This window comes from Carya illinoinensis, chromosome 1, assembly GCF_018687715.1.
Source record: "Carya illinoinensis cultivar Pawnee chromosome 1, C.illinoinensisPawnee_v1, whole genome shotgun sequence".
In the NCBI taxonomy this organism is placed as follows: Eukaryota; Viridiplantae; Streptophyta; class Magnoliopsida; order Fagales; family Juglandaceae; genus Carya; species Carya illinoinensis.
The window spans coordinates 13,543,365-13,570,016 of NC_056752.1; the positions used below are offsets into that span (position 1 = coordinate 13,543,365).

The window sequence follows — 26,652 nt, forward strand, 5'->3', positions numbered from 1 at the left end:
GGAGACTACAAAGGAAGAGGATATTGTGATGATGCCTGATGAGATCGATGGCCTAGCGGATCATGAGGTTCATCAGTTAGTTGTGGGTCCAGATGGTCCTCCCTGTGATGGGTGCAAGAGTATCAAACAGGTGGACTTAATCTAGTTTTTTCAAGATTATGACCATTATAATAGCCAACAACATCGATCCTCAACTACACAAGACTGAGGTGAGCATGTACCGAGCACGATTTATGTTACGGGTAGGTCGCGGGGTGCCTATCAACATAGCGAGTTATATATTTACTAGGATTCGATCAGAGGCCACCTATTTTACATCAAGTAGAGTTTTATTTTATTTGATGTACTTGATTACTCCTTTTGATATATATATATATATATATATATAAATACTTATCAAAAAAATTTTATGACAGATATATTGCCGTTTGGAGTCATGTTCACACAATTTCTTTTAGCAAAAGAAGTCAGGCCATACGAGTTTGAGCGTATTCAGAAGCCGATTGGACCGATCAACTCGACAACCTTGTCTCGTAGCAATGGATACTCCAGATTTCATATTTGTGTACCCACTACAAAGGCGGTCGACACTCAGGGAGGTGCAAATACCATATCTGGTGAGGCATATGCACAGGCTGCATCACACAATGCTACTTGTGAAGAGATTGCTGATATCGTGTGTGTAGAGATACACGCACAAACATCAGAGATCATTAATGCAGTCTGGGTTGCCCTAGCAGAGAATGAGTCGAAGCTCATGTCTCGAGTGGTAGATATTGAGGCACGCATTGCTGGAGTCAAGGCGGTGCTACACAATCTGGTCCAGTAGTGTATATCTTTTATTAGTATTAAATGTGTTTTTTTTTTTATAGACAATCATGACTATTTGTATTCTGTATAATTAATGTAAATATTCAAATAGTCATAAATTAATTATAAATTTTTAAATATTTTATGTTCCATTCGAAGAAGGTTTAAAAAAATCACCGCCAATTTTAATTTAATTTCCTACCAAATGTTTCGTTTGAATGCATAAATGTTGTGCTCAAACGAGCAACCTTCCTATTTGAACTAAAAAATTTTTATGTTCGAACGTTTGTGAAGTTTCTCGGCCATAATAAATTACTTCCTACCAATATTACCATTTGAACCAATTATAAAGCATTCAAATGCAAAATAATTCCACGTTCAAACGTATTTGGACCATTCGAATGTTTTTGATGTTTTGAGACATTATAATTCGTCTCAGAAAATATAGTTCAAATGCATTTTAGGCCGTTTGAACGGTTTTACATGTTCACCCTTTTTTTGGGGTGAAATTTAAAGTTTGTCTCTAATAATTACTTTTGGAGATGAAATTTATTTCATCCCTAAATTATTTCGTCCCTAAATTATTTCATCCCTAAAATTAAAATTTCTTGTAGTGACTCATTCTTTAAGGATCTTTGATATCCATCCTTTGACATTTCATTCATCACTCATGATCAATCCACAACCTGCATGGATAGTTCATATGCATTTATAACTTGTTCATTTATAGCATTAGGGGTGACAATATATATTACATACATTCTTTTAAACTTTATTTGAAGATTATAATCACAATATGCTTATTTTTGTTATTGTTGTGATTATAATATTGGTAATAATATTATAGGTTATATATATCTAAAAATATTGACATATTTTGTTAATATATAGTCCTATTTTCTAAAGATATATATTAACTACAATGTACATTAATTTTCCTATGAAATGATGTTAATCAGGTCAAACAAGTCAGTTAACCTGTTTTTATGAAACGGGTTCTGTCGTATTAAATAAAATAATACTTGCATTTTTCATACATGTCATTCAACTTGGTTGCACATTCATTCTTCGTATCATGACTTTTTAAATCATGACCAACTATTTTGGAAAGAGAAATATTTTAACCACAAAGTCATGACACAAAAGTAATTTAACAAACTAATATAACTTGATGTGGTCTGTCAGATTGTAAAATTACTTTTATTGAAAAGTAGATTCGACGAATCACATGAATTAAGCCACGTCAGTTTGTAAGATTATTTTTGTATAATCCTCTTATTGTTGCAGCAATCCTTTTTTTTTATTTTTTATTTTTTTTTTATTTTTATAGTGGATCGAGTTGAGAACACATGATTTTCTAGCTTTTGGACAATGATTATACAAATTTTTAACGGAGGCTAAATGAAGCACAAATTTGTTACAGCTTGTTTGTTTGAAAGGGAAACGTAAATTTCATTTATCCATTTTGACATAATCACATTATTATAGAGAAAAATGGGATAATTATATATCCTTCCATATCTAACTTTTGATTGAGGGCTATCTTTTCCAAGTGATGCATGGTCGAGTTAATATAACCTTCCTAATTTATACATATTTCACTGTTTTTGGTACACGGTCCTTACCTCGAATGATTAATTTCTTTAATTGTTTTGGTCAACCAGTTCAAAATTTGGCCTAATCCCAATATATAGCAAATTAGTCACTAGATTTCCACATTTTACGTGTTGCAAATGATACTTAACAATAACAAATTTCAATCTATTTCTGTCAAAGAACTGAGCTGAGAATTCTTCCAAGTCAAAGAACTAGGTTTGAAACTCTAATTAAAATAGCTTTTACAGAGCTTTAATATATATTTGTCGTAGAAAATTACGGGGTGAGTTTACCGTTTAATGGGCTACAGTTTTCAACTTTTGCATGAATTGACCAAGGTTGCGTTGTCATAAATACAGATGTGTGGCTATAAGATTACATAGATTGGCTCTTGTTGAGAACCCTAAATATAAGGCAAGATTTACAACATCCCATGGAATAAAAAGGAAGAACGAGGGCTGAGAGAATTAAACCTTCTCATTTCACATTTCCTTTTCATTTTGTTTGTAAAATTGCAATCCATTTTTGCTTTTCTAGTCTTCGGTTCATTTCGGCTTTCAACCTTTGGAACTCTGGAGCAATCCCTTGAACTTTTGGGCACGTGCAAATATATATACAGTTTGATACAATGACGGAATGGTCTGCAACATCTGCTACAAAAGCTTATCTTGATACTCTCAAGCTGGTATGGTTATTAATTCATTAATTTCTTCTAGAATTCCTTTTTTTCTTTTATTTTGGTTATATATAAATGAATAAATACACCCTACGATGAAACATTTAATTTGTTTTTGTTTTCATTGTCATTATAATCTGCATTATAGAAATCGATATCAACCATTGTTCTTTTATCATGATCTTTTAATCATTTGATACTTTGATACCATCAGAGGATGATAAAAAGATAAAGATTAAAATCATAATGAAAAGTACTTTTCCTTTACGTTTATCTCTTTGAATTGAATGAAATTGTTTGAGCAAAGAATTGTTGATTGCCCCTATTCAAATAAGATTACTTATGATAAAGTTGACAATAATTAATTGTAATAAAACGCTAGCTAATTAATTTAATACTAAATTGGATTGAAAATATCAATGTGAAATATGATCTCAGAGTAGATTCAAGTTTCAACCATGAGAAAATGGAGAAATAGTCGGGAACTTGCTAGCTACGTTTGTATTTATAGCGAAATGTGAAAACTTAATTAGAAATGAACAAATTCATGTACGCCATCACAAAAGAATTAAACCACTCTGTAGGATGAAGAATTAATGGAAGACTATATTTTGCTTATCCAAGATTAAAACTTAGAAATAATGGATTCATCTCTAAAATACCATTTGATTTCTTGCAATTTAGAACAACTAGACCTTGTTAGTTTTCATATTACATGAGTTTCATAAATTTTAGCCAACTATATGTTTCATTGTCCTTCAGTGTAACAATCGCAAGAGACAATGCGATCCATGGAAGACAAATGAACTTGGGAGCAGTGAATTTGTATCAGCCTTAGCAGCAGGCACAAGATCTAAGCTCATAGTAGAGGTGACATCTGGTGTTTCCCCATCAACAATAGCGTTAGCAGCAGCCGCAAGGCAAACTGGTGGAAGACTGGTGTGTATTCTTCCAGAACCAGAACTTGCTGAGTCGAAAAAAACAATTAAAGACTTGGGTCTCAAGGACTTGGTGGAATTCAGAACTGGAGATCCCTCAGAAATATTGCACAGCTACAAGAAAATCGATTTCTCTCTTGTTGATTGTAAGAACGATGATTATACCAGTTTGCTAAAGTTGCTAGATGTTAATCCTAAAAGGTCAGTGGTAGTGGCAAACAACTTGGTGGGAAAGAAAAAAGGGTTTTCAAGCCACTTAAGAGGAAGCATGAAGGAGAAGGTTGAAGTGAGATCTCTGAAGCATCCCATAGGAAAAGGCATGGAGGTTACAATGATAGGTGGAAAGGAGGAGATTGATAAGAGGGGTTGGGGTGGAGGTGGTCGTTCTGCAGTGGGGTTACGGCGGGCTGGTACCATGAAGGGGACTGGAAATAGCAAATGGGTGGTAAAGGTTGATAAGGAAAGTGGTGAGGAACATATCTTCAGGGTGCCTAATTCATTTTAAAAGACTTTGTTTTGCAGCAAGTTAAATATTGTGCGCGCTACAAAGATTTTGCTGGAAATTATGAATCTTTGCTGTGTCATGCATCCTCACGAAAGTACTGAGAAGCTTCTTATACGTACAGAATGGAGGCACCAACTTGCATTGTTATAGTAATTAATCTCATTCTTCATCCACATTGTCATGCAGTGGCCCGATAATCAGATAAATGACTCAGAAAGCAGTGCCTTTGGTATGCTTTCTATAAAGGGATGGAAATGCTATATCTAGGAAAGGGATTTAGAAAAAAAAATTACTTTATAAACTCACGTAGTTTTATGTGGTCATTAAATTGTGAAGGACTTATTATTATACATAAAGCAGACCTACCATACCACGTTAAAACACGTTAGTTTGTAAAATAGTTTTTTCTTTTTCAACTCTCTTTGTAAACCAGTGCGGGCCTCTGCATTTGGTGACAGTGCGCATGGATCGTCGTTGGCTAGAACATGATCGATGGAGGCTTGACAAAAATTGACCAAGTCCCAGTTCGTCACGTGATCTGCCACCTCATCGGATGATCTTGAGTACGTAGCACCAGATTGGTATTGCAAGTTTGCAACCACAAGCATCGATGCATCATGTAACTCGCATGAAAAGTTATAAATAGTTACTATTTATACGTACCATGGGAGTAATTTAAACAGTATACATTGTATCTGGTATGAAAAAGTTATAAATATTTAATATATATTTCAATTAGTATTTTAGGGATAATAAGGATATATACATATATGGGCTATTTTTATTGTTTTATTTTTTATTTTTGAAATAGATATATGGGCTGATCTTAGTATAGCTTAAAAGCTCAATATATAACGTCTATGTTACGTGGGGATCTGTGTTTGGCCACAAGAAATTTTCATCTCAAACATAAAATTTTCATCTTATCATTACAACTTTCTCAAATCTCTATACAAAATATAATAAACAATTTAACTTTTTCTTAACTTTTTCAAATCCCAATACAATAATAATATTAAAATATAATATTTTAATATTTAATCTTAAAACTTAAAATTTTCATTTAAAAAATCTCAGTGGCCAAGTAGAAATTTTTTGTCCTTTCAATATTTTTTCATATGCAATGATGTTCTATTATGTAGCACAAATATATATATATATATATAATTTGTAATTCACTTTATTTTTCTGCAGTCTAAGTTTATATAATGAATAATGATTCTATGTTATAAGGCCTTAAGAGTTTTGAAAAAAGAAATCTAGAATTAGGGCACACACACACATATATATATATATATATATATAAATGTATTGGGTCAAAATAGGTTGGCCCAAAATTTATAATCTGATTAGATATGGTTAATAAACGTGTTAATTGCAAGTCAAGCTACGAAACCAGTAGTCAACATGTATAATTTGAATAATTTCTATTTTCATTTTCTATAAATATTTAGTTTCATATGTCTTTACTATTTAATATCTCAAACTATTAAACATTTTTTTATTATAAAATATTTTTATTAAAATATGAATTTTCTTATATATTATTGATTTGAATATTGATCATAAAGTACTTTATCATAAATAAGATTGTAATTGCGAATAATTTATATAGACATCCTTATAATATATATCAAAATTATGGTCCAAATAAATAAACAGATCAGTTTAACCCATTTATATGAAATAAGTTAAATAAAAAATATATCATGTTCAAGCTAGGCCAATAAAACTCTATTGTTAAATGGGTCATGCTAGTCATGTTGTTTCACAGTTATTGTTTCAGCACTGCTAGGGACAACCATCTCATATCCTCGTCGCGGCCTCGCGGCTGACGTGGCAAGTAATATTCAAAAAAAAAAAAAAACCGGAAGAAAGAAAGGATGTTGTAGATCGAAACTGGAGAGGAAACCAGAGAGGGAGATCAAAACTGAAAGAGGTCTTTGTCATGCTTTAGATGCGTCTTGCAGCGTCGTCGTGCATTGGAGGGAAATCGAATCCAAAAAGGTGCTTGGGTTGGATGTTGTAGAGGAAAACCAAAAAGCGAAACTAGAGAGGCCATCATCGTGCGTTGGATCCGTCTTCGCCGTCGTGCATCTTTGGTCGCCATTGTTCATTACAAAAAAGAGCTGCTTAAGGCACCCTGCTGTATAGCGAAAGCAGAGAGCGAAACCACAATGATTCGGTTGAGACCTAGTCCTCCTCTGAACATTCTGAGTGAATTTCTTCAACAAAAACTTCTTTAGACATTAATCAAATTTCATTTTAAAATTTTTATCAACGAGTGGCTTTTGTATTGAACAGGTTGTTGGGTACTTTGACACAAGCACTGCAGAGTTCATGGGTGGATCTGGTTCAGGCCATCATCTCAGTGAAAATCATTTGAAGCACTGGGTAATAACAAGTTATCATATTGTTAATTTTATAGCATCAATGGAGATAGCAGATTTCTTATGAACTCGTTTTTTAAAGCTAAGCTAAAGAAATTTATTGAGGACCTGCTTCCAAAGAAAGAAAAGGGACCCATAACACACCATTAAAAGAAGTTGAAAAAAATTGATATCATTTGCTAATTAAAAGAAGCGGCTTTCTCGTGACAAAAGGGAGAAGAAGAAGAAGATGGAAGAAAGAGAGAGAGAAATCTGGGCAAAATGGGGAGATGAGAGAACTTAGTACTTACAGAAAGAGAAATGTAGTGTATTAGAAATGACACCGTTTTCAATTTTTACTACGTCAGATGTGATGCCGCAATGAGGACGCAGGGCGATTGTACACAGAATTATTGTTGTTTATATATATATGGGTCTTATCATGAGGGTTTTAGGGCCTGACCTCTTTAGTTAAACAAGTCTTATTCTTATTGTTATATACAGTGGATTAATAGTCATGACTTGACATAAGTAAAAAATGACTCTAGAACCTGAATTCCATCATGGTAACCGGTCTCACTACAACATAATTTATATTTTGTGATAGAGGAAACTATCACAAAAAATGACCAAAACGTTACCAAATATATTTGATGACAGTTTGAAACTGTCACAACGACCGTCACCTAATGTGTATCACAGAATACAATTAATGATAGTTTACTGTGCAACCGTTACTAAAAGTACTTTTAGTGACGATTGGAGCTGTTCTGTTAGGTATAACATTCGAACGTGACATTTTTTGTGACGATTGAAAACTGTCACAGAAAATAACGTTCGAACATATGACATAATGTTCGAATGTCAACTCGACCAATTGGCATTCGAATGACAGAAGTTTACGTTTGTCAATTATTGTTCGAACGTATCAGTATAACGTTCAAACGTTGATATGTCCGAACGTTAACTACAATAAACGTTCTAATTTTAGTTCGGACACTAACGGACCAATGTTTGAACGTAACTAGTATAACGTTTGGAGGGTAATTCGAATGTTAATGAAGAAGTGGTCGAACGAATGTGTGTACGTTTGGATGTTTGTTCAAACGTTAATCATTTAAACATTTGAACATTTTGTTAGTTTGAGTGTGTTTACATTCAGACATTTAGTTGTACGTTTGAATGTTATTTTTTAATTTTGTTCAATTACATTCGAATGTTTGTTCAAATGTGAACCAACATTCAAATATTTTGTATTTACATTCGAATGTACAGATCAAAAATACTAAGTTCATAAAATTTAAAAATTTAAAAAACGTACCAATTGTATCATATTTACACACCATCGTTTAACAACTAACAATATCTTATAATGTTTCAAAATTAGATATTAAAACATTGATAAAATTGATAAAATTCATTTCTTCTTATTTTTTCCTCGCCCACCGTGATTTTGTTGCAAAGACATAACACACTACATTTGCACCATCATCTCCCACTACACTTGCTCTTGGACTTCATTGCGTATTCTTTCCTCTTGGTCTCTCTGTTGGTCCTGAAAACGCGTCTCTAAATGAGACTATCGCTCTATGAGAGACTCAAACTCTTGCTGTTTCGACCTCATATACTCATTCTTGCGCCATGCAATTTCTAAATCTTTTGTAAAATTATTAATTTGTGAAGTCGATGAGTTTGAGGAAAATGAGTCGGAGGAATGCTTGAAAGATCGTCCCAAATCTCTTGACATACTAGACTTGGGCCCAAGCACTTGCATGAATATATTTATGTCACTCGGAGAGGATTCCCCAGAAGCTGACTGCATTTCCATCATTTTTTCCTGAAATTTGAAAGAAAATACAATAAGTAACGTATTAAAAGAAATACAAATAAAAAATAATCTAGATAACATGTTGCATAATTTATTTAACAAAATTAACACCGCTTACGTAATTATCTGCTGCAGTTGGATCTATCCACTTACTATGCTCATTAGTGTGAACAGCAGCATAGATATGAACGAGAGAAAAGTTTTCAGGATCATCATGTTTATAACAAAGCGACATTAGCAATTTTAAAAAGATAGTGTTAGTACTTATATAAAAAATATAAATAAATAAATAAATTCTATAATTTATTAATTACCATTTTTTCAGCAAGATGGTGGAATGACCTTAAACCGGCATGATGGTGGACAGTCAGAGAGGATCTATTCTGTGCATTTGTAGCATTTAAGTGCTACAACAATAATTAAGAATGTTAATTGTAATATATATACATATAATATATAGAATGAATATAAATGTAAATAATTAAAAGAAATAAATCTAAAATACCTGATAATCTAGAGATGTGAAAAGATCACAACGCTTTCTCCAATCGTCTAACTTCATCTGCTGGAAAGGGGACTGCGCAATCTCTTCAACGTCTCAAACTTCTTAAAGTGGTCGTGACATTAGAATAGTGTAGCCATTAACTCATTCACAGGTCTCAAATCCTCACTACGGCCAAAGTCGAGGTCGAATTCATCCTAATAAGTGAATTACGTAAAAAATATGATATACTAATCTTGGTAAAAAAAATTTATTTTCAAAGTAAACTCACCAGCACACAACTCCGAATGTGCTCTTTAATCTCATTCAAAATATCTCTCCATAATTGCACATGAAATAAAGCATAAGCATAGACTACTGTACCAATATAGGAGAAAAGCGTTGTTGCACTATCATCCACTTATCCAGTAAAATTATCAAGAATGGTGACCTTGAGTTTTCCATGCCTTCGATTTTTTTCTAGAGAAATGCCACTTGTATAGCCACGAACGCGACGAGCAGATGCATAAACTAATAGATAATAGTATAATTAATTAATTAATTATATAATTATTGAGACAAAAGTATTAATATATAATTAATTATCATAAACACAAATTATCAATCATCCACCATTATCTCAGCCTTCTACAATACCTATTATCTTCAAAACCCATTGGCACACAATCTTTCCTATTGAATCTGAAAAACAGCACTTATTTGATCCTCAAAAATTATTTGATGCTTTTCTATTACCAGATTGGCATTATATTCACAAAACATTAAAAAAACCAAGAATTTTTATGAATTTATTTTATTAGATACAGATTCTATTATTATCTCTGAAATCCCTTGGTCTCTCTAATCCCAACCTTCTCCACCTACAGTTCCGATTATTGCATTTCACAAAGCCACTATTAAACAAGCTCTTACCTTTGGACCACTGAAAGCCAAGAAATGGATTATGGATCTTGAGAGGACACAAGATTTGTGGATGTATCGAGGACCAGAAGGTCTTATATGCTGGATACCTATTCCAAGGAGAAGCTGGAATATGGTGAAATACACATAGGTAGCTTCTAGTTAGGGAACTAAGAAGTCTGGCTGCAATGTCATTGGAGAGATTTAAGGAAGAGTTCATCAACAGATTCTTTCCAGATTTTGTCAAACAACTAAAGGCGCAAGAGTTCGCATCTTTGACTCATGGCAATTTAACTATGGAGGAGTACGCGCCAAGTTCATGGCATTGGGGAGGTTTGTACCTCACTTGATTTCTATAGAGAGGATGCGGGTGTAGAAATTTCAAGGAGTACTTCAGCCTAGGGTTCATAGCCAAGTGGCTTGTCTCCAGATCAAGAACTACCAAGAGTTGGTTAATGTAGTAGCTATTGTTGAAGCAGAGTATAAGGGCTTAACTGCCCATGTTAATTCAGAGAAGAAGAGAGCTTACCCATTCTCTGTCAGCAAGAGCTCAAATAATAAGAGGGTGATGACCGGAGTAGATAAAGGAAAAGGCATCATGATTGGAGGACAAATGCTCATTCCACTACCCACCTATAGAAAGTGTGGTAGAAAACATGGAGGCGACTGTAGACTCACTTCAAGGGCCTGTTTCGATTGTAGACATCTAGGCCATATGAAGAGAGTCTGTCCCTATGAGGCTTAGGAAAGTAGAAGTTCACCTAACATTGACAGCAAACCAAAGCCGAGACATCATGTACCTATTAGATTGTATGTTGTCACTCAAGGAGGCATAGATGCTGGCACCCCAGGAACTGAAGGAGTCAGCATCGTCACTTGTATTTTTCTAAGACCTATGCATTGTTGAACTTAGTTAAATTTGATTGGATTTCAATTGATAGTATTATTGCAATGTCAAGTCATTGAGGTTTGTAACTTGGACACTGTTTGATTCAAGCGAGTCTCTATTTTTGGTGATTGTGGTTTTGCACGAGAGTTCAATTCGAAAGTCGAATTATTACCCAGGTGATAAGAGTAACAATCATCATTAGGAGTATTATTGTTTATACCCGTGTAGATATAGTATACCTTTTAGTAATACGAGGATTCGTATTAAAGGTTGATGAATTGTATTTTGTGTGCTTGGAAGTTATTTTGATTTTGAGGATCCAATGGCATTTGTGTTTGGAAGAGTGAAGTATTTAGGAGAAGTTTTGGCCTTAGTAGGATTCATTTATTATAGCAGTTTTATCCAGCCGCCATTAAATAGTTTTTGGTGAAGCATTGTGTTTGTAGAGACGTAGATGGCCATTATATTGGAGACTTTTATATGAGGAGTAAATCTTGGTCTTGAGGACTTACGTGAATAATAGGAACAGATCCTTTTGTTTAGAGTTAGAATAAGAGGCAGCTCATGATGGATAGAACAGCTATGCCAATCATAAGAGAGAAAGTCTTGAGTTGAGGTTAATAACTGATCATTTATCGATGTACCACTTAGGAGGAAGTTCATTGGTTGAAGGTCAAAAACCCGAGAGACGGTGAAGAAGTCATACAGCTTCTTAACCCAGGTTACTACAGCAATAGGGGGTACGATTCAAAGGACGATACATTCTACTACTTACAGCCACAAGGAATACAAATGGATATCGATGCACCACCACCAGATCTTACCAGTGATGAGGCACCCAATGATGGACAATAGTTTTGGTGAGCAACACCTTCTCCTTTGCTTGTTTGCTATTTGTACTTGCGTCGATTTTGATGATGAAATCTTTTTTTAGGAGGGAAAGATGTAACAACCCTCTAAAAATTTCACTACGAAATTCAGTAGTGGAATTTCTATTAATTTTAAGAAACTCGTGAAAACCCCATAAACCTTTACGAATCAACCAATCACACAGGTTTTAGTCTGTGAACATAGTTAGTGTAATCACTTACTATGGTGCCAGAAATACGATTTTAATTATTTGAGGTAATTAGAAGTGTCAGAATGCCTTATGGTCTACGCCATTAGACTTGGTTGATTATTTAAGATTTGAAGGAGTAATAACTCATTTTCATAATTTCAGACATAAAGCATGTTCAAAACTGTGAAATTATTTTTAGGGGCACTTTGGTACTGAATTTTGGAAAATAATTTTCACTGTAAGTTAATATGAATATTAATGATTTTTTAGTACTGAGTTTATTATGCATTTTTTGGAGCGAATAGTAACCTTGATAAGCACACCAAGTGTAGTATTTTCAAAATCACAGTGTAGAATGTCTAGATTAAGTTAGAGAAGTTTGATTTGGATATTTGAAAAGATCTTAGTCACACATAGTGGATAGTATTAGACATTTAGCACTATAAGGAATCATTAGAGGGATTTGTGAAGGAAATCAAGGTGTGAGATAATGCCACCTAAGCAAAAAAAAAAAAAAAATTATCTGATCAACCAAATTGTGCCAAACCGAATAGGGTTTCAACCCTAGAAAAATCATAAATAGTTGAAATCCAATTGAAATCCCGAAAGCTTAGTTGAAACTGAAACCCTAAACGGTTTCCCCAAACTATAAAGTTGGCCTCCAAACCCCATTTTGATCTAATTTCTAGCATTGTATTTAATCACTTAATTAAATCACTTTCACATGCTATTAATTCATCAAATCCTTGTTATGACATCATTATCCAATCTTTTAAATCTTGAAAATTTGATTGGGCCAAAAAAAATTGAATTTGAGCTTGATAGCATTCCAAAGCCTAACCAAACCACCTTTAAACCCCAAATTGAAGGCCACTTGGTTGAGGCCCACCAAGGCCCACGAATTTGGCCACCTTGGCAAAGATTCTTGAAGAAGCTTCTTCCCCCACATGGCAGGTCATCCATTGTCCTTGGCTACATCCAATAGTGTCTTGATGTAAAGGAGAAATTCACCTCATCACCCTCTATACCTCACAGCTGCAGGAGGCAGTCCTTGCCCCTCACTATTCTCCATTTTATGTTATATAGCCACCTCCAATTAAGGCTCATTCAAGCCCATACCTCCCCCTATAGAAGTATAAAGTCATGCAAAACAAATTTCACTCACTTTCATCACTTCATAACCACATTCTTTGGGAGAAACCCAAAAGCTCTCTCTCAGACAGATTTCTAGGTCTTTTTGTGTGGCGGTTTTCAACCCTTTGTAAATATTTTCAGATGGTGAATCCTTCATAAAAGCGTTCTTCTTTGAGTTTAGTTTCCGTGGATATCTTATTTGTCTCATTTAGTGGTCATTTTTTTAGTCAAAAGTATTTTTAACTATGGAAAGGTCATTCTAGGCATAAAACTGGAGAGGATGTTATGTTTTGGAGTTTTTGACCAAGCTAATGGGTATATCTTGGTCCGAAAATTTAATGGAGTGTTGTTATCATGTGTTTATGAATTTTCATTAAGGTTTTATTGCATGACTAAAACTTTTGATAATAGATTTCCTTAGATCTAGAAACTTGAAAACTGGAAGTGAAAAAATAGTTTTTATTTTGAGAAAGTTTGAATATTTTGTGGTTTAATCTTACTCCAAAGGCTTTGATATTTTTATGTGATGATCCTAAGTATCTTATTTTCATGTTAAGATGTTATTTTGAAAATATTTGATATTATTTTCAAAGATATATTTTTCTATGCAAGAGGATTTCGGTTAGGCCTAAGATTTGATGTTTTGGGTTAGATTAATGTTTTATTAACTTTTAGCCATGTGATTTTAAGTTTGATGGTTGGATCTTATTTGAGACATATTTTTCAACCATGTGATGTTTTAGTTTGAAGATCTCAACTTTTGAATCCATGGATCAAGAGATTGACCAAAGATAGTTAAGAAAAAAGTTTCTATTTTAGGACTAAGTGTAAAACCAAAAACTCCAAGTGTTATTTTGTGATATTTGGTGACTTTTGTTTGATGATTTAAAGCATGGTTTATATTAGGATGATGTTATGAATATGTTAGAAGTAAGATTTGATTTTTTGAAATTGTTGGAGATGTTTTTATTTAGGGTCGAAACTTGTGATTCGATGGTTTACTATTTGTTAAAAAGTTTGGATCTTTTTATAAAAAGTTTGGTGTTGATGATTATATTTTTATAAATGGATCCTTTAAGTATGTTTTTAAACTTAAGACAGGAAGATCATTGTTACAAAATTTTTGTTTAAGCATGAGTTTTGAAGTTGGAATGAATTGCAATAAAAATCAAAAGAAATGACCTATGGATGTTTTAGCCATAGTGTGTTTTATATAGTTATGATTTGTTTTAAATTTTTCTGAGTTGATATTTGAATTTAGGACAAAATTTACATGAAAGATATAAATTTTAAAAATTTTTAAAGTTCGGATGTGAAATCCTTAAGTTAGGGATAAAGTAGTCATTTTCCCACATCTTGAGGGTAAATTGGTAATTTTACTCTAAGTTAGCTTGTTTTCATGCTTTTAATTGTTAGTGATTAAATTTCTAACTTTTAGAATCACTATTTTTAGTTTCTCGTGTTTCGCATTTTATTCTCGTAGAATGCGACGATCGAGGTAAGTTAGCTTCTAACTTACTATCAATTTACTATGTATGTGTGATAGGTAAAGGAACTACAATTTATGTATTTATGTTATCATATATGCCATACCATGCCACGTCATTACATATTTATCTATTTTGCATGATTTATTCTATCACAAATGCTTATCTGTTACACAATCTATTCGGTCACATATTGCTATATCATGTCACATAATATTCACTGTTACATGTTATGCCATGTTATGAAATATTGTCTGTTATATGTTATGTCATGCTACGAAATATTTCTATCTCAAGTAAGTCACGTCTCTCAAGTTACATTCAAGTCATGTTAAGTGATGTCAAGACTTCTGTCCTTTCGTATTCTAGTCACATTTCATCTTGAATACAGTTGTGTATTTTGAAAATAGTTAAGTTTTAATTATTAGTTAATTTGTATTACGGTCAAGGATGATGCGTGCTTCTTGGTATAGCGGTCAAGGATATGCACTGCTGAGTACTAAGGTGAAGGAGTATAATCTGCCGTACTAGAGAAGGATAAATCAATTAAGTTGTATTATAGTCAAGGATGATACCTGCTGCCTGATATTGCGGTCAAGGCTATGTGCTGCCGAGTACTACGGTGAAAGAACATAATCTGTTGTCTATAGAAGGATAATACACGCTGCCCAGTACTGCGGTCAAGACTATGCGCTGCCGAGTACTACGGTGAAGGAGTATAATGTGCCATACTACAGAAGGATGATATGTGCTACCTGGTACTGCGATCAAGACTATGTGCTGTCGAGTACTATGGTGAATGAGTATAATTTACCATTATGTTAAGTTCAAGTTCATGTCAAGTTTTAAGTTCACGTTCACACTATGCTATGCTCATATTCACATTATGTTTCAAGTTTATGTTCATGTCATGTTATGTTTCAAGTTCATGTTTATGTTATGTTATGCTCAAGTTCATGTTATGTTCAAGTTCATGTTCATGTTATGTAAGTTCATATTCATACTATGTTTCAATTCCATATAATGTTTCAAGTTCACGTTCATGCTATATTGCTAGTCCATGTCATGTTTTAAGTTCACATTCATGTCATGTCAAGTCAAGTTCAATTTTAGTTTTAGTTCAAGTTATGTCAGCTCATGCCATGTTATATTAAATCATGCTATGCTTATTATTTTATGCCATGTTATGTCAACTTATATCATGCTTACTATTGACTTTGATTGTGCATTCTTGCCTTTATTGCCATGCATGAATCATTAACCTGTGTGAGAGTTTCTTGTTAACTTGCTGAGATTTGTAATCAAATCTCACTGTAATAGTCCCAACTACCATTTCCCCCAAATGGTAGGTTTATGTATTAGGATCAAAGCAGGGAGAAGATATAGGCAGATTAGAGGAGGTTGATTAGACGTCTTAGATGCAACGCGGAGCTTGCAGCCTCCGTAGTTAAGTTTTTCGATAGTATTTCGGCATCGTTAGTCGAGTTACTCGATGAACTAGTCTAATAGTGTATTTTGGCAATGTAATTATGGAGCTCGATCTCCATTTTTTTGAGATTACAATCTTTTAAGACTCGTACTGTAATCGTTGATGTTTATTTTGTTAAGTATGTATGGATTACACTTTAACTCTTTGGGATATTATAAGTTTAGTGCATAATATTACTCAAGAAAAAAATTATCCGCTGCGAATATTGTATAATACTATATATATGTTAAGAATATTGCATCTTATATGACATGAATGGAAATAGATAATCTTGTATTGCATGTCCTAACATTTCAGATATTCGTCGAATCCAAAGTGAAATCTGGGGGTGTAATAGTATTAAGCCAGCCTTTATTGACCATTGACCAGGGCCTATGTACAGCTTCACTTGACCCACAACATGACTACACCCATCATCAGTGGCCCACGACCTCGATTGCTACCCATAATAGATGTTGCTACTTTGCTTTTCTTATTAGAGGTGTAGTGTATATATTTTATTTTCACTTTTATATTTTTTTTATATGGACAGTGAATCTTTTGTAAAATTAATGTAATTATAAATATTTTCTTAAATATCATTATCACTTCTAATCACATTTATTTGTTCTTATTTTTAACTATAACCGAGCTTTTTAATGCCCGTCTTTTCTTTTTCTAAATTATTTATTGATTTTTATTCTACATATTCTTTTACTAATATTTTTTAATATAAATTAAATATTAATTCATAATTGATTAAAGTATTGTTTTGACATCAAAATAAATAAAAATTTTGATCATGTTCAAACATACTGTATAAGCTTTCAAATGGATTTTCCACTCCTGCCAAAGAATTAATTATTGATCCTGCCATATTTTCCGTTTGAGCTATATATTGTCCGTTTGAACTCATTTCTAGGTGTATGTTCAAATGGTTACTGCCCATGTTCGAATGCTTATATCATTTGGCACAACTTCTATCTAAAAAAATATAGATCGAATGAAATATAAAGCATTGGAATTATAATTGTTCTATTTTCAATTCCATAAAAAATTACTCTACGTTCAAACAATTATATAAATCGATCTAAGGATAAGTCAATTTTCAGCTTAAATTATTAACTTATCCCACCAATTTTTAGTTCGGCCATAACTATTTTATGTTCGAATGCTTTAGCAATTGTTCGAATGAAAAATTTATTACGGATGACATTTTTTTACCCTAAATAACTCATTTGAATGTAATATTTATTATTCAAACGGTAAATAATTCGTCAATATTTAAGTTTGAAATTTGAATTTCGTCCATAAAACTCATTTTTTGAGAGGATTTTGATATCCCTTGACTTTTAGACCCTCCGATCAATTGTAAAAAACATGCCCAATTAAAATACAAGGTTGGTTTTTTATTAGAATATCTACATTTTCTACCCCAATAATTGGGCAAAGAATCTATTGGGCGTTGGTTGAATTTTTCAATTTCGTGTAGTATACACAATCAAAAAACAAAGAAAATTTTGTATAGAAAGATTCATACTGATGGTGGACCATGACTATTTTAAATTTTAATTATATAGTCAATTCAATGCATTGCAAGATTTTGGAGTTTGCCATCCTTGGAAGCAATTTTCTGAAAGAGTCCGTGCCAATTGAGTTGGATTTCAAAATCTCCGATTGTTGGGTTTTACATCAGGCCGATTGACTTGGGCCGAGGCTATTTTAAATTTTAATTACATTATAAGATACTTTTAGAAGGACTAGAAGGATGCTAAAAAAATGTATTCAACACAAGAAAATAGGCCCATAGATACTCAGTGGAAATGCTCAACTTTTGTCGGAATGGGTCCATTTGGCAAAGGCTTTTTTATTTTTTTTTTAAAGATAATAATATTTTGGAATTACTCAATTATTTTCTACTATTTGAATCCAGATAGTTATAGTATGTGGACCATATTTTATTTAATGTTGAGATCGGAATTACTCATGAGTACTAATATTCAATGCCGTGACTTACATAGTCTATTTTTTTCAAATTTCTAAAAGAAAATTAAAAGTAAAATAAAATCCTGCTCTAGTCATGACAGTTTGTGTGTCGTGATCATATGCTAGTGGAGGTTGTGTGTCATTGATATCCCTTACTTTTAGACCCTCCAATCGATTGGAGAGGACATGCCCAATTACAAATCAAGATTAGTTTTTCATTGGAATGTCTACATTTTCTACCCTTAATTGTTCAAAGAATCTATACTGATGGTGGGCCGGTGGCTATTTTAAATTTTAATTATATAGTCAATGCATGTGCTTAATTAATATGACTGCCGCAATCATTTTATGTTTAGGTTTTTTATATTTCTAAGTTTCTTATTATCAGTTTATAGCTCATGAGATATCGTATGGCATGTCATGTCAGTATAGTTATTGATAGTATAATTTATAAGAAATGACTAACTACATTAATTTTAAAAGGATAAAGAGGTTTAATTAAAGGAAAATGCTATTTGAACCTGTAATTTTGACCTATAAAAATTACTAATTGGTTTTATTATTTATTATTTTTTAGTTTTTATTTTTTTTAATGATTAAAATAGTGATTATTAGTGAATTGATATTTTTTTAAAATTTTTTTAAAAAAATTTAAATATATATAAAAAAAATGTTTGAAATAAAAAAATAAAAAATAAAAAATAAAAAAAATACATTTGCACTCATTGGTCAGATTTTATCAGTCCTTCATCGGTTACTCTAGCAGCGTCCTTAATTAAAAGGCTCAAAGAACTATTAACATTAAGACAAACAACATGGAATAATTTCACTCTTAATCCTATTAAACATATAAAAATTAAAAGATTTATTGTATAGTGCAAGTTGAGGTGTTAAAACTGCATATATGATAAAAACAAAATTACAAAACAAGAAAAAAATGTTTTCACAATTATTCTCATTTTATCTCATCTAATCTAATCATTATAAGTTTTTCAAATTCTCACACAAAATAAATAAAAAATTCAACTTTTTTAAATTTCAAAAAAAATATAATATTTAAAATAATATTTTACTTAATTTTTAATTTTTATTTCAAATCAACTCATCTCATCTCATTTATAAAAATAATAGAGACCTTTATACTGTACTGGATCGACCTACCTAGAAAGTGGTGGATCGAGAGATGAGAGCCCCTCTACTTCGTCTAGCCACTTTAAATTTCCAATAAATGTTTTTGGTTTTTTTTTTCAATTTTTTTATTATTTTTGCTTTAGTTTTCTTTTAATTTCAACAATTTTGTGTAACATTTTTAGCTTTCTTTATTTTTTGTGATTCTTTTTCTATAACCGGCCGCATGGGATCTAGTTGTTTAAATTTGGTGTTATTGTGTGGCATAATTATAATAAAGTAATTAATTCTTTTGGGTAAATACCACTAAATAAAATTAAAAATACAAAGGAGTGGGAGGGCCTAAAATATAATAAATACTTATAAGTGACAACATATGCTGTAAAAGATCAAATTTATAATATTATAAATAAGTATTGCATAATTATAAGGGCATTTTAAGAAATTGATCATTAGAATATGATAATTCCATTCTTCAGCAGATATATTGTACTGTATCAAACTGTGGAAGACATATTCATAATTTATATTTATATTTAATTTATATGTACTTTAAATATGAATGGGAATAATTATTCAACTTTCACTTCCATTCACATCAATGAATATCATTTTCTCAATGGAAAAACCACTCCACATGCCAAAGTACTTGTCCTTATATTTTGAGAAATATCTATATAAACCACAATATGTAATTCGTATAATTCAGTTTTCTCTTGTTGCTACCTTGTACTTGTCCTTTCATTCTTGAGATCTAAACAAAATTGATATATAGTTCACCCTTCTTTTTGCATGAGTTATCTAACAATAACCATGCAAGACTTGAAACCTCATTATCTCATTTTCACCTTGTTTATCTTCGGTGTTTTCTCTGCAAATCATGCATGCAACCAATTAGACCGCAATTCACTCTTGTCCTTGCTCCTTGATTCATCGAATTCCACTCCTTTTAATTGGTCTTCCGTTAATTGTTGTCATTGGGAAGGTATTTCTTGTGATCATAAAGTTAGAGTCACTCATCTATGGTTACCATCTAAAGGCCTCAAAGGGAGTATATCTCCCTCTCTTGGTAACCTCACATATCTTTCTCACCTTAATCTCTCCCACAACTCACTTACAGGTTTTCTACCTACTGGATGTGACGCCCCCAAATCCCCACGCCCGAACACGGGGAAATCGAGACGTCCGGATGGTGACAACCCGGGTCACCATCCCATCGACGGGTGCCAAGTGTGTGCAAAGGCAACAAATGTGCAAAAGGAAACGCAGCGGATAACGAAAGTCATATAACTAAGTACCAGAATTTTTTTCTTAATGTAATACAAGCTGTTTAAAACATACGTAAATAAAATATTACAAAAACCCAAATACAGTTTTAAACAAATATAAAATATATCATCAGCAACCCGGCGGAGCCGCATCCTCGGGCTTAGCCTCCTCCTCCTCATCCTCATCACCTGCACCAAAAGCTACGAAACCACAAATGGTTCCGCAGGTAAGTAAACCCAAACGCTACCAGATAAAAACACATAGGACTCAAACAATATGCATGAAACATGCCCAATGCACAAAGCCCATAAAACATAATTTTTTTCCACATACGCCAAAAATCCCATTTGGCCCAAAAACATATCCTTTCCGAAAAACACGCCAAAAGTCACATTTGGCCGCCAAAAGTCCATTTGGCCCAATATCTCGCCAGAAGTCCATCCGGCCCAATATCTCGCCAGAAGTCCATCTGGCCCACGCCAAAAGTCCCATTTGGCCTCACAAACCATTATCCAATTTTAACCGTATACACCATGACCTCCCCTAGGGGTCATCCGCACACCCTGGCTCCAGTGTCACACCGTAGAGTACCACCACGCATGTGACACCTAACGAGCGATGCCCAGTTCCGCGCCCCGCGCGTTCGTAGCCAAGCATCCTCTAGCCCTCGCCTGCGAAGGGCCACGGAGTCGGTGAGTAGGGCGATGCCCAGTTCCGCGCCCGGCGCGTTCGTAGCCAAGCATCCCCTAGCCCCGCTCCCGTCATCGCTCTCGACAACTCAGGGGACATCACTCAGTTTATTCCGCTCCCGAGTGACCAGAGGAGCTCCACCGAGATAATAACACATCCCGGCTTGGGCTCGTGATACACACGCACCCGCAATACACTTACGCCAATACACAGGCTTTTCACATAAATCCACAAACACACGTGCATGCACCATGTAATGCCATAACAATGCATAATAAAATAATCCAACAATCATAAATCAAATAAACAGGCAACTTCGTCCTCCATCCATCCGACCCTCGAAACTCCTCGGACTCAGTCCGGAATCAACAACCAACAACAGTAAATAATTGAATGAGCAATATATATTAAAATCTGAAAATAGGGTTTGGAAAATACTTACAGCGCTATATGGCAATTTTAGAAAACAAGCGGCGTTGCAAACGGCGGAGGAAAAGCAACGTAACAGTGTAATTTACACTGTTGCCGTGGGTAATAAATTACCCACTTTCGAACGAGGACAAACCAAATCTCGGGATTGATAGGGAAGGGTCTTGAGATATTTATGAAGCTAAAGGAAACGAGTTTTGGCCGTGGGTGGTGATGGAAACGGCGGTCGAAGGCCAAAAAGGGGCTGAACGGAGATGAGCTCGTGGGAGCTACTCCGGCAACGGATCGGGGCCGAAATTAGGTGGGTTAGGTCGGCAAGAGGTAGGGGAAGAAGCTGTGAAGAGATGGTGGCCGGAGGTGGTGCGACGGCGCCGGAATCGGTGAAAAACCGTGTGGCTTCAAATGGCTTTTTCGGCCAAACGGCCGGCCGGATGGGGGAGATATTTGGTGGGAAGGTGCGCCGGAGGGAGGGGGTTCGAACGAGACCGGCGGCGAGCCAAACGGTGGCCGGACGGCGGCGGTCTGGGCTGAAGAAGATTCCGGCGATAGGGGCAAAAACAGAGCAGGTGCAGCGACTTCCGGCGGCTCTCGAAAGCTAACGGCTGGTCCAATGGCTCTGAAAATTGGTGAGGATGATCTATGGTGGAAGGGGAAGAGAATGGTGGTGACGGTGCATCAAACGGTGGCCGGACGGCGGAGAACCGGCCGGTCAAAGGGGCAGCGACGGGATGGATAAATGAGAGAAAAACGCACGGGGGGGAGGGGTCGACGCACGGGAAGAAAAGCAGGAGAAGAAAAAGAAAAAACAAAAAAAAGAAAGAAGAAGAAAAAGGAAAGAGAAAAAGGAAAAAGGAAAAAGATGTGAAAAGAAATGAGGTACAATCCTCACTCTGGGAAAACAAAACAAACCGCCGAAAAGAGATTAAAAACCACAAAACAACTAAAAGAAATAAAACACAACATCAAGTAAATTAAAAACCAATTTTAAAACGCATGTAAATTAAAATAATAAACTAATATATTAATTAAAATAAAAACAACCATTTCAGCGAAAATACACTCGAAAGCAGGTCGTCACACTGGACTCTTCTCATTCTTGAATCAACTCAGGGTTCTTGACTTGAGCTCCAACCATCTAGGTGGCCAACTTCCTAGTGGAATAGGAGGATGTTCTAAACTGAAGATTTTTTGGGTAGGTTTCAACTCTTTCTCGGGATTTCTTCGACATGATAAATATAATACAGCAGTGTTCGAAGAAATCTCCTTACCATCTAATAATCTTTCAGGATCCATCAACAATGAAATCATGAACCTTACCAAGCTGACCAGGCTTGAGTTATATGAGAATCAATTGAGCGGCAATAATCAATTGAGCAGCAATCTACCTTTGAATATTGGAAAGTTTTCAAAATTGAAGCAATTGATCCTTCATTCAAACTACTTAAAGGGTTCTTTCTCCCATTCTTTGTTGAATTGCACAAATCTCATCCATTTGAATTTACGAATGAATTTCTTTGATGAAAATATCACCAACTTGAATATATCGAGTCTTCATCGACTCAACATACTTGATCTGGGAAGCAATAAATTCGTTGGTAAGTTTCCAGCAAGCATTCACTCATGTTTATCTATAAGAGCAATTAGAATTTCTGGAAACCAGCTAGAGGGACAAATCCCTTCTTAGGTGGTGCAACTGCAATATTTATCTTTCCTTTCAGTTAGTCACAATAAGCTAACTAATATCACTGCCACAATCAAAATTTTGATGCATTGCAACAGTCTCGAGGTTGCCATCCTTGGAAACAAATTTTTGAAAGAGTCCATGCCAAATAATGTTAGTATGATTGATACAGATGGATTTCAAAATCTCCGATTCTTGGGTCTTTCGTATTGCCAATTGACCGGTCAATTTCCCATATGGATATTTAAGCTAAAGAATATGTGAGTTCTAGGCTTGCCTTTTAATTGAATCACAGGTTCTATTCCCGATTGGTTGTCAGCCCTCCAAGACTCAGCGTTATATTGTTGCAGGATAACCTCTTGTCAGGTGAATTTCCAAAGAAATTTTGTGCATTGCAGACATTCGTGTTAGCACAGGCTATATATGATAACCGTTCTTTAAGTATGCCATTCTATGCTATCCCCGATACTAATAATCCTATCAATTCCTTCAACTTCTATTCTCAGTTGATAGTCCTTCGAAATAATAGTCTTAGTGGCACTATCCCCATTGAGATAGGATGTTTAAAGTGACTTCGTTACTCTGATCTTAGCCATAACAAGTTGACAGGCACCATTCCAACCCAAATATTAGAGCTCACAGACTTGGAATATTTGGATCTATCTGAAAATCATTTGTATGGTGAAATACCAGTATCATTAATTAGCTTGCATTTCCTACGTCAATTTAGCATAGCAAACAATAATCTCCATGGAGCAATACCAGTAGGCACTCCAACTCCAGACTTTTGATGCCTCTGCATTTGAGGGCAATCTAGGACTTTGTGGAAACCCACTTCCTCCATGTAGCCATCTTACAAGTAGCAAACAAGACGAGAACATTCAAGAGGAGGAAGATAGACATACAATTCCATGGTTTCATGTTACTGTGGTGCTTGGCTTCGTTATAGGATTTTGGGGAGTGTGTGGTCCTTTAGTTTTAAATCAAAAATGGAGAGTTGCATATTTTCGATTCCTCGATCAGCTAAAAGATAGGTTCTATGAGAAACTAGAAGTGTTTTGGTCAGATTGATCAATGAAAGGATATAAGTGTATGGTCTTGATCTTCTTTGAATTTAGTTTGTTGTCAGTTTAAAATCTCAAGTTCCACTTTGATTGCTTTAGTTCTTGTTCTTTCATACTATGTTGAACTTAATTGCCTCACCATGCTTATGCAATTTATCGAATTTAATGAGTAAGATCGTATAATTCCCCTGTAAAGCTGATTTAGTGGCTATCTAGTACACCATAATTTGTGGTGAACATCTAAGGTCAATTCTTTTGTTTTTTGTTTTTCTAACTGAAGCCTTCGCTAAACCAAATATGCAGTGTTAGCAAAAAAAATCTTTTGTGAAAAAAAAAAAATCTTTTGTTTGTTTATTATGCTAGAAACCCCTTGTTTTCACAGGGGTAGCCTCCTGGCCAGTTAATCTAATTTAATTTTATATTTTTTTTAAGTTAGTGATTTGTTGCTTACCTTACACTTTGTTACACCCCTAAATTTTGTTTGGGATTAGACGAACATTTGAAGCATTGAGACATGTAATACAAGGTTACCTGCCCCAGTTCATGATATATAAGACGCAATGTTCCTAACATGCATCATGCATTATGCAATATTCGCAGCGGATAAATTTTTTCTTTAGCAATACTATGCATCAAATTGAAAATATCTCAAATACTTAAAACATATTTCGTACATAATGACATATTAAATAACTAAGATTACAACACTAGTCCAAATCAGTTGTGATCAAAAGAGTACTGGAGATTCAACTCCATAAGTACAAGTAGTAATTTAAGTTCGGTTGTGATCAAAAGAGTACTGGATATTCAACTCCATAAGTACAAGTAGTAATTTAAGTTAACTACTATACTATTATCGACGTCGCACCGTCGCTCAGTCGACCTTTTCTAGCTGGTCGATTCCCGACTCTCCTTGAGATCCTATAACAAGATCTACCATTCGGGGGGAATGGTAGTTGGGACTACCACAATGAGATTTGATTACAAATCGTAGCAAGTTAATAGAAAACCTCCAAACAGATTAATGATGCATGCATGGCAGTAAAAGCATGAATGCATAGTCAAATTCATAAGTAATTATAGCACAACTTGACATACAACATAACATAACTGATATAACTTAACATGAACTTGATTTGACATAAACTTGATCTGAAACTTGACTTAACATGAACTTATTTGAAACTTGACTTAACTTCAACTTGATTTGAAACTTATTCTTTAACTGCTTACACTCAACTTCTTGGGTGCTACATGGGTCCCCTAAAGCCATGTGTCTCTACCGATTACCGCATCACAATACAGGTATCTAGACCATCTGTGAGTGCGTTAATACATACTCCATAGTTGTTGTGACTCCATGTATTCTGTGTGTCACAATTGGTATATCTCACGTAGTGTATGCGCCACAATTGCTGTGACCCTATACTTTGTGTGCCACACTCATTGTAGACCCCACGAAACTAAATGTAGCTTCATTGGCGTTAGTGCCTGGATCGCTCCGGTAACCAACTAGTTAGGTCCCCACCCACTACCCGTTGACAGTATTTCATCAACTCAGGAAATTTCATACCTATTTAAACACTCTAGCGTGAACAAAGGAGTTTCACTAAAATATTACCCCATCCTAGCACTTAGGGTCATGACTAGGGGTGGGCAGCGGGGCCCTGCACCCCGCTACCTTGCCCCCATTCGCTCCACCCCCGCATGGCGGGGCGGGGGGCGAGGAGAGCCCAACCCCGCCCCGCATTTCCCCTACCCCGCTCCCACCTATATATATTATATATATATAAACATAAATATTTATATATATACAAAAACATAAATATATGTTTATATATATATATATATATAAATAGATATTTATATTTTACAAATTGTGTATATATATATATTACAATTTGTTTACAAAGTATGCATTAGTAAATTTAAAAACTATATAGTTTAAAACTACTACACTACAACTTATATAAAATATGCACTAGCAAATTTAAAAACTACATAAATTTTAAATTATAGTCATATTTACAAATTTTAAATTTATAATTTATATCTAAAAATATATTTGTGATCACTTTTTGATCTAGAAATAATTTTTAAACATAGTAAAATATAATTCAATTTTGAAGTGGAAATAAGGCATACCCGCCCCGCACCTCACGTAGCGGGGCAGGGGGCAGATGTAAAGACCCCACCCTAGTACCATGCGAGGCGGGGTGGGGGGAGGGGCTATAGCACTCCTA

At 34.4% G+C, this 26,652-nt stretch overlaps 2 protein-coding genes across 2 annotated transcripts; both read left to right on the plus strand.

Moving 5' to 3' along the window:
• Positions 1-2,828: 2,828 nt before the first annotated feature.
• Positions 2,829-5,290, plus strand: LOC122301860. Its single transcript, XM_043113226.1, has 2 exons — positions 2,829-3,091; positions 3,845-5,290. The coding sequence occupies exons 1-2, from the start codon at positions 3,035-3,037 to the stop codon at positions 4,523-4,525; spliced, it is 738 nt and encodes a 245-aa protein (XP_042969160.1). The 5' UTR covers positions 2,829-3,034; the 3' UTR covers positions 4,526-5,290.
• LOC122309071 (receptor-like protein 3) lies at positions 4,731-24,507 on the plus strand. Its single transcript, XM_043122462.1, has 5 exons — positions 4,731-4,754; positions 6,830-6,919; positions 23,349-23,551; positions 23,641-23,711; positions 23,922-24,507. Exons 1-5 carry the CDS (start codon positions 4,731-4,733, stop codon positions 24,134-24,136), a joined length of 603 nt encoding a protein of 200 aa, XP_042978396.1. The 3' UTR covers positions 24,137-24,507.
• Positions 24,508-26,652: the final 2,145 nt, after the last annotated feature.